The sequence below is a fragment of the Danio rerio genome, chromosome 24 (genome assembly GCF_052040795.2).
Source record: "Danio rerio strain M-AB ecotype USA chromosome 24, GRCz13ab, whole genome shotgun sequence".
NCBI classification, from domain to species: Eukaryota; Metazoa; Chordata; class Actinopteri; order Cypriniformes; family Danionidae; genus Danio; species Danio rerio.
This window is the reverse complement of record NC_141044.1, coordinates 45,001-60,000: the sequence shown is the minus strand read 5'-3', so window position 1 is coordinate 60,000 and position 15,000 is coordinate 45,001. Positions and strand designations below refer to the sequence as shown.

At 45.0% G+C, this 15,000-nt stretch overlaps 2 protein-coding genes and 1 long non-coding RNA gene across 7 annotated transcripts in view; 1 reads left to right on the top strand and 2 right to left on the bottom strand.

The window, feature by feature from the left end:
* Positions 1-1,268, bottom strand: part of tmx3b (thioredoxin related transmembrane protein 3b) — an 8,273-nt gene extending 7,005 nt beyond the window's left edge. The window contains 4 exon segments of the mRNA NM_001045561.2: positions 66-189; positions 270-309; positions 1,038-1,098; positions 1,221-1,268. Coding sequence (NP_001039026.2) covers positions 66-189; positions 270-309; positions 1,038-1,098; positions 1,221-1,239 — 244 coding nt within the window. The 5' untranslated portion in view covers positions 1,240-1,268.
* A 1,756-nt stretch (positions 1,269-3,024) lies between these two features.
* LOC100329245 (cadherin-7) lies at positions 3,025-11,100 on the top strand. Of its 5 annotated transcripts, none has more exons than XM_087308980.1 (11): positions 3,025-3,640; positions 4,677-4,971; positions 5,347-5,466; positions 5,858-6,025; positions 6,352-6,539; positions 6,735-6,988; positions 7,179-7,315; positions 8,047-8,168; positions 9,060-9,177; positions 9,273-9,527; positions 10,111-11,100. In XM_087308980.1, the coding sequence occupies exons 1-11, from the start codon at positions 3,425-3,427 to the stop codon at positions 10,575-10,577; spliced, it is 2,340 nt and encodes a 779-aa protein (XP_087165106.1). In that variant the 5' UTR covers positions 3,025-3,424; the 3' UTR covers positions 10,578-11,100. The 5 variants fall into 5 exon arrangements, 4 of the variants coding, with proteins under 4 accessions (XP_087165106.1, XP_087165105.1, XP_087165108.1 ...); XM_087308979.1 differs by having other exon boundaries at positions 10,108-11,100; XR_015524621.1 differs by lacking the exon at positions 8,047-8,168 and having other exon boundaries at positions 10,108-11,100.
* Positions 11,101-11,763: 663 nt separating this feature from the next.
* LOC141380796 (uncharacterized) overlaps positions 11,764-15,000 on the bottom strand; it is a 3,452-nt gene continuing 215 nt past the window's right edge. Inside the window, exons 1-3 of the long non-coding RNA XR_015524624.1 lie at positions 13,874-15,000; positions 12,951-13,039; positions 11,764-12,427 (exon numbers count right to left, since the gene is read on the bottom strand). The exon at positions 13,874-15,000 is cut by the window's right edge and continues 215 nt beyond it. This is a non-coding gene — a long non-coding RNA (uncharacterized LOC141380796). The remainder of the gene's footprint in view (positions 12,428-12,950; positions 13,040-13,873) is intronic.

Here is a 15,000-nt window from a genome sequence, read left to right as displayed (position 1 = left end):
ACAGTCAGCTGCTCTGTGATGCCGTCTGTACAGGTGACCGACTGTGCTGACCTTTGACCTCTCACCTGAATATGCAGTGGCGTCCATTTTCCCCACTCGAACCGGCGAGCCCGAGCGCGACAGCTCAGCTCCGACCTCCTCCCACACCGGCTCCAGCTTCTTACAGTAGCCACACCACGGCGCGTAGAACTGCGCACACACACACACACACTGTTGGAGAGCACGAATGTGAGTGTGTTTGTATTTTTAATTGTGTGTGTGACACTCACATCCACCAGCCACACATCCTCCATCCTGCTGTCCTTAAACCTGCACCAAACACACACACACACACGCACACGCACACACACTTACTGAGGGAATACACAACCACAGTAACATCACCATAGAAAAGACTTTAAACAGCTCCACCTCAAGGGAGCGTACTTGTGTGTGTGTGTGTGTGTGTGTGTGTGTGTGATGAAAATCTGAACACACACAAACACACACACACACACACACACACACACACACACTGCTCTCTGTCTGTCAGGATGTGAGGTGTGTTTCTCACAGAGATCTTCAGTCCAGTCCTGGAACCGCATACACCCACACACACACACTAGTGTTGTGTATATTCCTCATTGTGTGTGCTTTACACACATAACTGCTCATATTCACACACACACACACACACACACACACACACACACACACACACACACGTCATGTAGGATCCTCTGCAGTGTCTGACTGTGTCCTTCATGTCTGCTCTTCCTCTATCAGCGCAGAGAGCCTTATAGACAGCAGCTAGCAGGAAAACTGACCATCATCATCCTCATCCTCATCATCATCACCATCATCATCAGTAAATGATGAAGCACTTCCGGCTGAGCTGGTCGCCCAGCATCTGCAGCACAGCGGTCAGACACAGGAGGATGCTGCTTTCAGCCCTCCTCACTGCAGTAAACTGTGTGTGTGTGTGTGTGTGTGTGTGTGTGTGTGTGTGTGTGTGTGTGTGTAAAACAGCAGAATAATGACATAAATGAAGATCTTACGAGTCGTCGAGGTCCAGCACCAGCGCCAGCAGCACCCGGCTGAGCAGCACAGAGGACACAACTGCGAACACACACACACACACACCACAGCATCACACACACACCACAGCATCACACACACTCTCACAGCATCACACACACTCTCACACCGCGGAATAAAGCAGAATAAAGCAGAATCCGTACCCGCTCTCAGCAGCGCCATGGCTCCGTGTCAGAACAGCATCAACAGGAAATGCGAGCAGCGCGCATGCGCAGGGAGACCGATGCGCATGCAGCCTGGGCGCGTCTCATCACTCGCGCGTGTTCCCTGAGTAGTGAGCGACACTAGTGCACTACACGGACAAATATAGGAACTATTTTAAATATTCCCCAATACTGAAGTGTGAATCCTCTGAGCAGCGCGGAGGCTCCTGCTGTGTAGAGTCTGCAACAGCAGTGATGTGAGCGCCCTGCTGAAGATGAGGTCAACTGACGGACATATAGCAGAGATCAGCTCAGCTCCTGTGATGTGAACTAGGCCTGAGTGTAGAGCTTAATCCAGACAGAAGTGTGTACAGCAGGAGTGTGAGTGTGTGAGTGTGTGTGTGAGATCCTCCATCACAGACAGCAGAGGGCAGCAGAGGATCAACACGCTGAGCTTCTCCTCTGTGTGTGCAGTAATGCCAATTTAGCAATTTTGCTGCTAGATACAGCCACTGCTCATACTACCCTAGCAACTTTGTTTATTTAAAAGCACCAACAACACATGCAGCAGTTTTAACATTCATTTGGTGACTTTAATCAATGATTAAGCAGTGACTCAGTAGAGCCGTGGCTGCAGGTTCACTCAGTAGTGTACATCGCTGGCTCAGCTTGTTTTCAGAACTGTTAATTCACTGATATTTGTTAACTGCTGGTAATTCAGGAAGCAGTTAATGCCAATAGTGCTGTAACTGTGGTCACTTTCACAAACGTGTTCATTTCACAAGTTAAAGAGTAAACACACCAGCTGTGGCTGCTAACAGAATAGCTGTGCATTATCAGCGTTATATAAACTGTTCTGATCAAAGAGTGTCTGCATTACTTTTACCATTACTCTACATTTTTCACACACAAGTAAATGCACATCTTTCAGATGCTGTTTGAGCTGAGGTGGCCGGTCCATTAGCGAAGACACTGATTATCTTGTACATGAAGATATGGTTTGAGTTGTGATTATGCAGTAATTTCACAAAGTAATGTGTTAATAAGAGCCTGCTGATTGTGCATCTGGATGTCATGTTTGATATAGTATAATACACGGCGCCTCAGAGAGAAGACATGATGCGCTTCAGCTCGTCAGACACTACGCCATGACATCACTGATATGCAAATTAGAGTGTGACATCATCTGGCAACACAGCAACTTTTCATTATTAATAGTAGGCAACACTGTGTGTGTGTAATGTTGTTCAGTTCAGTCTGTCAACCATCACACACACACAGGTGGAGGATTGCACAACACTGTATTCACGCACTGTAATTCTCCAACATCTGTCATCAATCTCAGAGGAATCAATGAAAACCCTCAGAAACATCTTTATACCCTCATCACTGAAGCCACACACACAACCTCATCTCTCTTTCAGACTCAGCATTAACACACACCTGCTGCTTTTTCTGGATTAAACTGGACCACAGCCGCTTTTTTTGTGTGTGTTTGTGTGTGTGTTTGTGTGTTTGTGTGTTTGTGTGTGTGTGTGTGTGTGTGTGTGTGTGTGTGTGTGTGTGTGGTCTGCCTGCCAGGAGCTGCTGCATCTGATCATTATATCTGTAATTGATTCTGAGATCAGCCTGGACACTCAGTGTGAATATTAGTGTAAACTGTACCTGCGCCTGTCACGGATCACACACGTCTGAATCAGTTTATTGATCTAATCAGGAACATTAATCAGAAGCTGACGGACATCACAACGACACTTCTGCCCTTTCAGGAGATTTCTAGAGTGTGAATGAGTGTGAGGAGGAGGAGAAGAAGAAGAAGAAGAGGAGGAGGAGGAGAAGAAGAAGAAGAGGAGGAGGAGGAGAACGAGGAGGAGGAGGAGAACGAGGAGGAGGAGGAGGAGAACGCGGAGGAGGAGGAGGAGGAGGAGGCCGCACGACTGCTGCACTCAGCTGATCTCAGTGATGAGGATGAAAGCACTTGTCATTGGGAGACGTCGTCTACATCATGCTGCAGTTTGGGGGTTTCTGCTGTAATCCCGCTCTCTGTCCTGCAGACCCACTCTGAGATGTCTGAATAGATCTGGAATGACCCGTGTGTCAGAGCAGCTCATTCTCATCATCTCTGGCTCATTATTATTGGACTGTTTCTCACTTGAACACACACACGTCTGCTCAGAATCACAGCAGACCTTCAGCTGGTCCACATGGCCCAGTGTGTGCGTGTGTGTTTGCTGTGCTGGGCGCTCGGGCTGCTGGCAGCTCCTCTGGAGAACATGAGCTCTACTGACAGGCGGTCCAAACACCCTGAACACCCGGAGCCCTCACAGGCTGTCCTGCAGAGGCAGAAGCGCAGCTGGGTCTGGAACCAGTTCTTCGTGCTGGAGGAACACACCGGCACAGACCCGCTGTACGTCGGCAAGGTAAGACCCCGCACCGCTGCTGTTTATCTGCTGTTCAGAGATGCTAAATCGAGAATCCGAGAGTTTCTCTCTGACTCCGCATGTGATGAAGGTGTAGAGCGTGAACATGAGACGATGACAGGACAGAAGCTGTCTAATCCTGCTGCTCTGCAGCTTCATCTCAGAATTTACTAGTTTGAGCAGAGCCGGCTTCCCCTCACACTGCCCTACATCTGCTGCAGGCTTATTAGCAGGAGACTCTGTGAAGCGCAGCTCTCTGCCTTTGACTGACTCTGGGTCAGTTTTGACTGACCGCTCTTCATGCAGAAACACCAGCGGCAGCTCAGAGAACAGCGTTCACAAGAGTTAAACGCTTAACTTAATGCCAGTCAAACACTGGAGGCAAGAAGAGGGGAAACAAACCATTTCAGCCGTCAGACATTACGTTTAAATTATGTTAAAGACATTTAATAGATGGAGGGTTTAATCCATAGTTTGGCTGTGAGACAAACTTTAAACTCACACTGAATGAGTCACAACAACTCAAAAACCAAAAATATTAATAATATAATAACAACAACAACAACAATTATAACAATAATAATAATAATAACAACAATAATATTAAAAATAATAATAATAACAACATTAACAATTCTACTACTACTACTACAACTACTACTACTACTAATAATAATACTAAACAACAACAACAACAACAACTATTATAACAAAAACAATAATAAAAATTATAATAACAATAATAATAAGAACAATATTAACAATAACAATGATAATAATAATAAAATAATAATAATAATATAATAATAATAATAGTAGTAATAATAATAATAATATAATAGTAATAATAATAATAGTAATAATAATAATAATAATAATCATAGCAGCACTGCAGTTCTCTGTTTCATTAGTTTGCTGTTTGTTCTTGTCTAAATGTAAAAGCACCTGACAGCTGTACGGTGTGTATCTGTGATGTACATCAATAAACTGTATGAGAGTGTGTGTGTGTGTGTGTGTGTGTGTGTGTGTCTGACAGCTGCACTCGGATGTGGATTCTGGCGATGGGAGTGTGCGGTACGTGCTGACGGGCGAGGGAGCTTCATCCATCTTCACTATCGATGAGGAAACGGGTGATATTCATGCCAGAAAGCGTCTGGACCGCGAGCAGCAGGGCTTCTACCGGCTGCGGGTTCGAGCGGAGCACAAACTGACCCGCGTTCCACTGGAGGACGAGAGCGAACTCATAGTGAAGGTGCAGGACATCAACGACAACCAGCCACGGTTTCTGGAGGAGGCGTACAGCGCAGCGGTGCAGGAGAACTCTCCACCTGGTAGCGCGCACGCACGCACACACGCACGCACGCACGCACGCACGCATGCACACACACACTACGACCAGTGTAGTTGATCAGTTCTCCTATAGCGCATGTGTTTGGACTGTGGCCGAAACCGGAGCACCCGGAGGAAACCCACGCCAACACAGGGAGAAGATGCAAACTCCACACAGAAACACCAACTGACCCAGCCGAGACTCAAACCAGAGACCTTCTTGCTGTGAGGCCACAGGGCCTTTCTAAAAATGTGCACAAATTTGTGTAATTGGGTTGTAATTATCAGCAAACACCTGACTGGACATCACCTGGAGTCTGATCACAGGTGTGTGTGCGTGTGCGTGTGCGTGTGTGTGTGTGTGTGTGTGTGTGCAGGCACTCTGGTGGTTCAGGTTTCAGCAACAGATGCAGATGATCCCACTTACGGCAACAGCGCCAGAATAGTCTACAGCATCACACACGGACAGCCGTACTTCTCAGTGGAGGCCAGGACAGGTAACCTGACTTCCCTGATCATTTATTTCAGAATCGTACCTGCGGCGTTGACTAATGTTGGCATTAAAATGATTTTTAAGTTAAATGTTCATTAGTTAGAGGAGAGGGCCTGTCCTGCCAGAGTTACTCTGGATCCCTGTCCTGCCCGGAGCTGTTAAGGATCCCCGTCCTGACCGCCAGACTCAAGGGTCTCGTCCTGCCTGCTGCAGCTGATCCTACAGCAGTTCTGGTGGAGCGCTTGCAGAATCACGAGCATTACTGTGGGGAAATATCAGCCTGTTATTAGACTATGCAGGACTGACATCATTTTCAAATGACGTTACGAGAACGTTTTTACCTGTTGACGTTGTCATTGCACATGGAGGCTGAATGATGTCTTTGTTTCCTCCAGGCATCATACGGACAGCTTTACCCAACATGGACCGAGAGCTGCGGGACCAGTATGTGCTGGTCATTCAGGCCAGGGATATGGAGGGTCAGATGGGCGGCCTGTCCGGATCCACCTCAGTGACGGTCACACTCACAGACGTCAATGATAATCCTCCACGCTTCGCTCACAGTAAGACAACAGAACGTCTGTCGTCAGATTCTTTCCATCCTCTTCTTTGAGCGTGTTAAAGCACATGTATGCCATGTTTCAGGTCAGATTGAACTCGCTGTTCTGTATTTTGTATTGCGTTTAGCTTCTTATTCTACACTTGTTGTTATTTTATGCCGTTTTCCTTTTCTCTCCCCTTCAGTCATTGTTTGTGTTGTATTGTTGTTCACGGATGTAATGTTAGTTTGTGTTTGTTTATTTTCTGGGTTCTGATCCATTCTAAGAGCCTCTTGGGTGTTAACGCTAATAAATGAAGTAAACGAACCTGCATGTTCGGTCTCCTGTAGAGCGGTACGAGTTCTCGGTGCTGGAGTCAGCATCTGTGCTGTCAGCGGTGGCCAGACTGAAGGCTGCAGATGCTGACATCGGCTCCAATGCAGAGCTGGACTACAGTATAGTGGATGGAGACGCAGCCGGAGCTTTCAGCATCAGCACTGATGAGGAGACACAAGAGGCAGTCATTATCCTCCAGCAGGTCAGACCACAGTGGCCAGCAGGAGAAATGATTCATTAGACTGATCAGAGATGCCCGTATCCGCATATCAGAGAAGCAATAGCTGAGGTTTAGACTGGTGTGATGAGAAATCTCTACTTTCCCAAACCCTAACAATCCCTAGCACATCAATAGTTAACCCTAACCCACCCTCTCCCTCTCCGTCTCTCTCTCCAGCCTTTGGACTATGAAACTAAAAGCACTTTTTCTCTGAAGATTGAAGCCACGAATCGAAACATTGACCCTCAGTTTGCGACCTTTGACCCCTTCAGTGATACGGCGACTGTGGAGATTATTGTAGAAGATGTAAATGAGCCGCCGGTGTTCTCCACACCCGTCAGTCACTTTCAGGTTTCGGAGGCGGTGAAGGTTGGCACTGTCATCGGTACGGTGTCAGCCCACGACCCAGACTCCTCCAGCTCTGCTATTAGGTAAACACTTTATTTATCTTCAGGTACACGATCAGACTGCTTCTGATTCATATTGCAGCTATATTACAGTCCTCCTATGTGATAAGCATTAGAACACTGACTATTACACTGATTATCTTATATATATAGAACTGAGTTATATATATATGTAAATGAGTAAAGAGTGAAGCTGATGTTGTGATGTGTCCAGATACTCTATAGACCGTAACACAGATCTGGAGCGCTTCTTCCATGTGGACGTGGTGTCTGGAGCTGTCAGCACAGCCAAACCGCTGGACAGAGAAGCAGAACCACAGCACAACATCACCATAATCAGCTGGGAGAACTGTGAGAACCACGCATTCAGCACTTTTCCAGATACCTTCTTCACCACTTGTATTCCTATAGTTCTGTCTGAAACTGGGCTAAACATATAATAGTTTCATATTTAAAGGCAGCAGTTCACCCAGAAACGAAAATGATCAAAAGAGTCAAAAATAGGTCGAGCCAAAGAAGAGCCACTTATAAAGAAATGGAGTAATCCAGAGGAGTGGTCATAAAGGCATGGATTACAGTCTCAAATGTTGAGAGAAACGAGTTTACTGTGCTAAAGCACTAGTAAAGTTGCACTAATATCCCCAAAAACCATAACGTCTGTCTCTTTCCATTGATGCTTACATTTTTTGAGACATCCAGGCCTTAATGTCACCGACAGACTCGTTCTTTTCCTCTGGGAGATCGATGTGAGTATCATCCGCATATAAATGGAAAGACATGCCATATTTCCTAATTATTAAAAGGGAGTAAATAAAGAGAAAAAAGCAGAGGTCCTAAAACAGAGCCCTGTGGGACCCCATAACCGAGGGGCAGGGGAGGACACACATTTGCCAATGTTGACACCAAACGTCCGACCTACCATGTGGGACCTGAACCACTCAAGCACTGCCTCTTTACAGTGTGTTTGTGACCTGTATCTCAGGGATGGAGCTTGAGGTTTACTTGTGAAAGATGATGCCGTAATAGCCAAGCTTCATGTCTTGTTAGCTGTTTTTCTTAATGGTCACTCTTGTGTTTGTCAGTGGATCCGTCTCAGGTTAGCCGGGGATTGGCTGTGATCTCCGTGTTGGACATTAATGATAACGCTCCAGAGTTTGCCATGCAGTACGAGACGCTCTTATGTGAGAATGCTGCACCTGCACAGGTACATGCTCTCATCAGCATGCTCTCATCAGCTGAACCACCATGCTCTCATCAGCCTGTAGTGTTCTCCACTTCAGTGTGACTCCATGGGTTCATAAATCTGATTTCTATTAATAATTGTTGTGTGGTTTTGTTGTCCGCACATTCAACAATGTAAAGTATTTAACAAGAATATTTCATGCACTCAAATCAGGGATGTGTTATTTTAGCGTTCCTTTATTTTTTGAGCAGTGCATATAATATATACATCTCTCCCTTAAAAACAGCACAATGTACTTGTCATTTAAGCTTTGCATGATTTTTATCAACTAATTTATTAATTAATAGTAAATAATAAATCTCTTACTCTGTGTTTGAATGATGTCCCGAAATCTGAAAAGTACTGAAAGCAGACGGTTATATAAAGCAACACGGGTCATATTATACACACCTGTAACCCAAATAGACCAACACTTGCAGATAAAGTTCATTATTTAGCTGAGAGTAAGTGAATAAGATCGTCAGAGCACTGTGGATCTGTTTTTCAGATCAGAACTCAGAGCTGTTTCCACAAGTCAATGTAACACACACAGGCCTGTGTGAAAATCAGATGAGTCCTGTAGGCTAAACCCACAGAGTATTTGTGTTGAGTATACACATCTTAAATCACTATATACATCTACCAAAGCGTTATGCTCAATAACACACGTTCAGTCTGTTGATGGAAAAGTGACCCTCATATGAGAGACTCGTGTAGTTCTGCAGTCACTGAATCACTACATCAAGAGACAATCTGATTACCAACACCCTAACATAGAAATGACATGATGCATCCCATCATCTGTGAATTTAAAGTATGAACTCAGTTTCATCGCTCTCTGAAATAAACACGAGTCCTTTACCTCTTCTGCAGGTTATTCAGACCATCAGTGCTGTGGATATTGATGATCCTCCTGGCGGCCATTGCTTCCGTTTCTCTCTCGACTTCTCTGCTGGCAATAATAGCAACTTCACCCTGCGAGATAATAACAGTACGCTCTGACAACGCTACAGCCTCTGTTTCAGTGACGCAGCGCTGAAGACTCTCTGTTTCACTGATGTTGTCCTTCTCTCTGCCCTCTGCCAGATAACACCGCTTCACTGTCGACCCGGCGCTCTGGTTTCCGGCGGGTGGATCAGCCGCTGTACCTGCTGCCGGTGCTGATGGTGGACAGTGGTCATCCGGCACTGAGCAGCACACACACTCTGCCTGTGCACGTGTGTGAGTGTGATGAGGATGGGTTTGCTCAGGTGTGTGGAGCTGCGCTGTCCTCCACCTACACACCGCTCCATCTACACCTCTGCTACACCTTCATCCTGACCTGCAGCCTCACACTGCTGGGTAAGACTAAGAAACACACACGAGCAGAAACACACACCTGAGCAGAGACACACACCTGAGCAGAAACACACACCTGAGCAGAAACACCTGAGCAGAAACACACACACACACCTGAGCAGAAACACCTGAGCAGAAACACACACCTGAGCAGAAACACACACCTGAGCAGAAACACACCTGAGCAGAAAAACACACCTGAGCAGAAACACACACGAGCAGAAAAACACACCTGAGCAGAAACACACACGAGCAGAAACACACACGAGCAGAAACACACACGAGCAGAAACACACACGAGCAGAAACACACACGAGCAGAAACACACACGAGCAGAAACACAAACCTGAGCAGAAACACACACGAGCAGAAACACACACGAGCAGAAACACACACGAGCAGAAACACACACGAGCAGAAACACACACGAGCAGAAACACACACGAGCAGAAACACACACGAGCAGAAACACACACGAGCAGAAACACACACGAGCAGAAACACAAACCTGAGCAGAAACACAAACCTGAGCAGAAACACAAACCTGAGCAGAAACACACCTGTGTGTGTGTGTGTGTTGCAGCAGTGATGCTGTGGAGGCTGGTGAGCAGAAGGAAAGCTCCTCATCTGGAGGCTGAGCGCAGCGTCAGGGAGAACACAGTCCAGTATGATGATGAGGGCGGCGGTGAACAGGACACAGAAGCGTTTGATATGGCAGCTCTGCAGAATCTCACGGTCAAACAGAGCTCAGAGCTTCAGGAGGAAACAGCGCCGGTGTGTCCCGCTTCAGCCCTCACGACCCTTCCGGACTCAGTCTTCCAGCAGTGTTTGCGCAGCCGGCTGGCGGTGGTGGACTCGGACTCCTCTGCGCCGCCGTGGGACTCTCTGCAGTCGTATGTGTTTGAGGGCTGCGGGTCGCTGGCGGAGTCTCTGAGCTCGCTGGACTCGACCCGCTCAGACTCACAGCAGAGTTCAGGAGATCTGCAGCGCTTCAGCACACTGGCAGAGCTGTACAGAGACCCGGAGCACAGCGGCGGATCCTCAGAGCTGTAAACACTCGACAGCACAGCGGAGCGTCTCTGTGTGATTTCTTGATGCATTCAACCAGTGCGGCAAACTTAGTCTGAAGTGTTGGAGTAAGAGAACTGAGGAAAATTAAAAATAATTATGAACAAAAGGAAAGGTCCATCTGGACAGTGTGTAGAGGAGTTTATCGTGTGCAGTGAGCCTCTATTCAGTGTCAGGAGCACATGCTCAGTGTGGTGTTCTGTGGGTCGTGCTATTATCTTATATGATGCAGAAATGCACCCGTGTGTATGATTCATATTCATGGAGAAATTAATTAACATGTTGATTTTCAGTAGGAGTGTGTGCATTTACAGATATTAAAGATGTCATGAAGTTACCCTGTAACCTATAGTGAAGTTAAAGTCTAAGTGTAATTATAAGAGGACTGAACACAGTAAATGAAGAGCCGACACAGAATCACTGTACAACTGTAAAACTGATGTCCGTCTAACTCGACAGGTTTTCCTGTTCTGTAAACAATAAAGAGTAAACCTGACTCCATATTCAACATCCACAACTCATTAATCAATGCAAATGAGTCTTGGGTCATGCACTGACACTCATTCATTTAACTTTGGTTTAGTCACGGATTCATCAGGAGTCACCACAGCAGAATGAACCACCAAGTAGTGTTTTGTAGCGCCACACACACGCACACACGCGCACACACACACACACACACACACACACACACACACACACACACACACACACACACACACACACACACACACACATACAAACAACAAAATAGGTCTAAATACATTTATAATTTGAGGAAGATGAGGGATGGAGAGGTTGATTCTGTGCATCGCTGCAACTGAGAAACTCTCAACATCTTCAGTGGAAATCTCAGCCAGAGAATCCTATTTGCAGAATAACAACAGTTAATTGTACTGAAATTCCCATGTCTGTACATGCTCACAACATCTACAACACCAGAAACTTTGTTCCTTAATTGCTGGTCGTGCTTCAAGGTTTCAGATCTTTGGGGAGATTCAATTTTCTGAATGATCGATCGCCAAAAGAGACGAGTTAATAATGCGGAGACCAGCGGAGCCGAGGGACAGAGAGAGAGACGACAGGGGACTCTGCAGATGAACAAACACTGACACGCCAGTCAACCTGTGTGTGTGTGTGTGTGTATAATCAGTGTTGAGACACATGAAGTAACAATTTGCACTCACTTTTATTAGGGTAGATTCTATCACAGATATTTGGGTAAATAGTATTTAAATTGAACAGGTATAACATAAAATAAGTTAGGAAAGATCTAATAATTTAATCTCTTTCGGATGAGACGTTAAACCGAGGTCGTGACTCTCTGTGGTCGTTAAAAATCCCAGGATGTCCTTCGAAAAGAGTAGGGGTTTAACCCCGGCATCCTGGCCAAATCTGCCCACTGGCCTCTGTCCATCATGGCCTGCTAACCATCTCCATATTCCATTTGGCTTCATCACTGTCTCCTCTCCACCAATCAGCTGGTGTGTGGTGTGCGGTCTGGCGCAAAATGGCTGCCGTCGCGTCATCCAGGTGGATGCTGCACACTGGTGGTGGATGACGAGATCCCCCCATTGTGTGTAAAGCGCTTTGAGTGCCCAGAAAAGCGCTATATAAATGTAAGGAATTATCATTATTATTATTATAATTCTCATTAGTAATTACTTACAAAATTGAGTGACATTTATTCTGCTTTTAGCAGGAAGCAGTTCTTCTACTGCATTAATATTAATAAAAAAAACATTTTGTTCACTCATCTGCTGGATCCTCCTCAACTGTGAGACTGTGAAGCGCCGACACCTCATGACTTCATCTGTGTGGACTTCAGGTCGGTCCTGTTGAAAATAAAACAGCATTTTTAATGGTACTTCAAGCAGATCAGCGTAATGCTTGAGCTGTTTTTAACTGAATTGAGCGTTTGCTTTTGTTCACATGTAAACCTTCATCAGCACATATAAGTTTCATTCTCGTCTCGTGTTTTAAACTAAAAAAGGTTTCTTTGAGCCTGTGTGTTTGAGCTTCTCTTTGTGCACTGATCAATGTTCATCTGAGAATAGAAATCTACATGAAATGTGACGATGTCGTCATCTCCTCTCTTTAGTAGGCTTGGCTTAGATCACTTGATTCGTGTGCATTACTGTACATGTTGTGAAGCATCAGCAGGTTTGCATGAACAGATTTTCAGTGGACGGATGGAGAGATCTTACAATAAAACAAATACACCACTCAAACACCACTGACTCTTTAGCCAATATAAGGCATTGTGTTTGTTGCTTGGCTTCACCATGGTGATCAATAAGGGAAATGAAACAGTGTGTAAATGTGAAATCAATGTTCACACAGAACTGATCAACACACCTGACAGTCCCGCAGCTCTTCTTGATCTTTTCCAAAGTAGATGTGCAAAGACGTGACAATCCAGAGACTCTGTGAGCTGTGCGCTGGAACTGAAGACAAATACAAGCAAATGAATAAACTTCATTATTCTGTGAATAATTACAATAATTAAAATAGGTTATAAATAGATCCCTTCTAACAAAAAAGCTCAGCAGATCAATGCACTAAATACATGAAGACAATTAAGAGTTACCATCAGACCGAGTGCTGTCCCTCTGTTAAATGTATTCTTTGTAATGGGAAGTTGATTACTGTTAACCGCTTCCCTCAGACGGTTCAATTCACTGAACCATTTCAATGGACTTCCTGCACTCATTAGGCATATTCCAGCTTCACTTGTTATTAAATAAACTGGTTTAGCCCTAATCATGTCCTCAGTTCATCTGCACTGAAGAAAATGATGTCTGCAGAACTGTTGATGTGTTGAATTTAAAAAAACAAATAGAATTTTATAAAGTTCAACATAATTCGTTTGTTTAAATTTAGCCAATAAATAGTTTACAGCCACTTAATGCAAACAAATGTAGTAAATCAAAGGAATCGTCTCTGAATAGTTTTTTCCAGTGTGTGTTGCAGTCAAGGATCGCCGTCTATCAGCTTCAGACGCATCTGACAGAGACTCAGTTCAGAGCTGATGATCAGAGAACTGTTGCAGCCGGTTTATGATTTTGAGAATGGTGTCAGCTCTGCATTGGCATCTGCTTCAGATCATGTCAGACCCGTAATAAACACAAGCAACTTTAATAACCTGTGGTGACTTGCTCACTAAAATGATTCAAATGAACAACAATCGTGTGCTGCAGATTCACTCATTTCAACCATGAACAAAAAATATCTGAAGCTAACAACAACATATTTTAATAATCATAGACGGAGATGCTTACCGGAACTTACTCTCAATTGCAGGTGAAGGTTTTATCTGGCGTTCCTGACAGCCGTATGTTAGCAGCCTATAGAGTCAACTACAGAGAAAGGGAAGCACATCAATGACTAATATATTTCAACAAAACAAGCTCACATTTGTGTCATGATTATATCGTAAAATATCCACACAAGCTTACCCTTAACTCCACAAACAGCGATGCCGCCTCCTCGCTGCCGCCATGACACAGGAAATGATGAGTTCCACACTTACCGCCTGGATGTTGAAGCATGCGCACCTCCCAGAGCTAATACTTGTGGGTAAGTTTTACTCTCTTCTAAATGTTTCTGTTCTTATGAAGACAGATGAGGTAGATAGAGTGCACCCATTATTATGCATTTAAGTCTTATAATTATAATTCAAATCTGCTTTTAATGGGTAGCGTTTAACATCCCCGGAGTCATTTCTAATTTAGTTTAGTGTTCTGTTTTGATTTCATTCCAACATACCCTAACCCTGACAAGAGCAGCGTTTGTTATCCTGAATGTGTGTTACTTTAGAAATCAACAACAACTACATTCCATATTGAACATCAAATAATGAAGGAATATAAACCACAAGATTGACAAAACGAAGACAGAAATATGTGTACAACAAAGCTGCACGCACACACGTACGCACGCATGTGTTTATTTCTGACCAGAAGAGGCTGACTGTGGTCATATGCACTGAGCGCGCACACACACACACACACACACACACACACACACACACACACACACACACACACACACAAACACACGCACAAACACACGCACACGCACACACACACACGCACGCACACACGCACGCACACACGCACACTGTCAGCATTACCAGAGAGAGCATCAGAGCAGATCTGTCAGTGTTCTGTGTGTCATGTACATGTTTATGAAAATAAATAAATTATTGAAGTAAACACAGCAGCTCAGCCACGACTAATGATGACAAACCCTGAACAAACTCTGAATTACACACACCAGCACTCAACCTTCACACACACACACACACACACACACACACACACACACGAGGTTCCATTTGTGCCGAAATTGCCATGCCTGCTTTCTGCTTTGTACATCCCATTTGTCTTCGTCTACTGTCATTGCA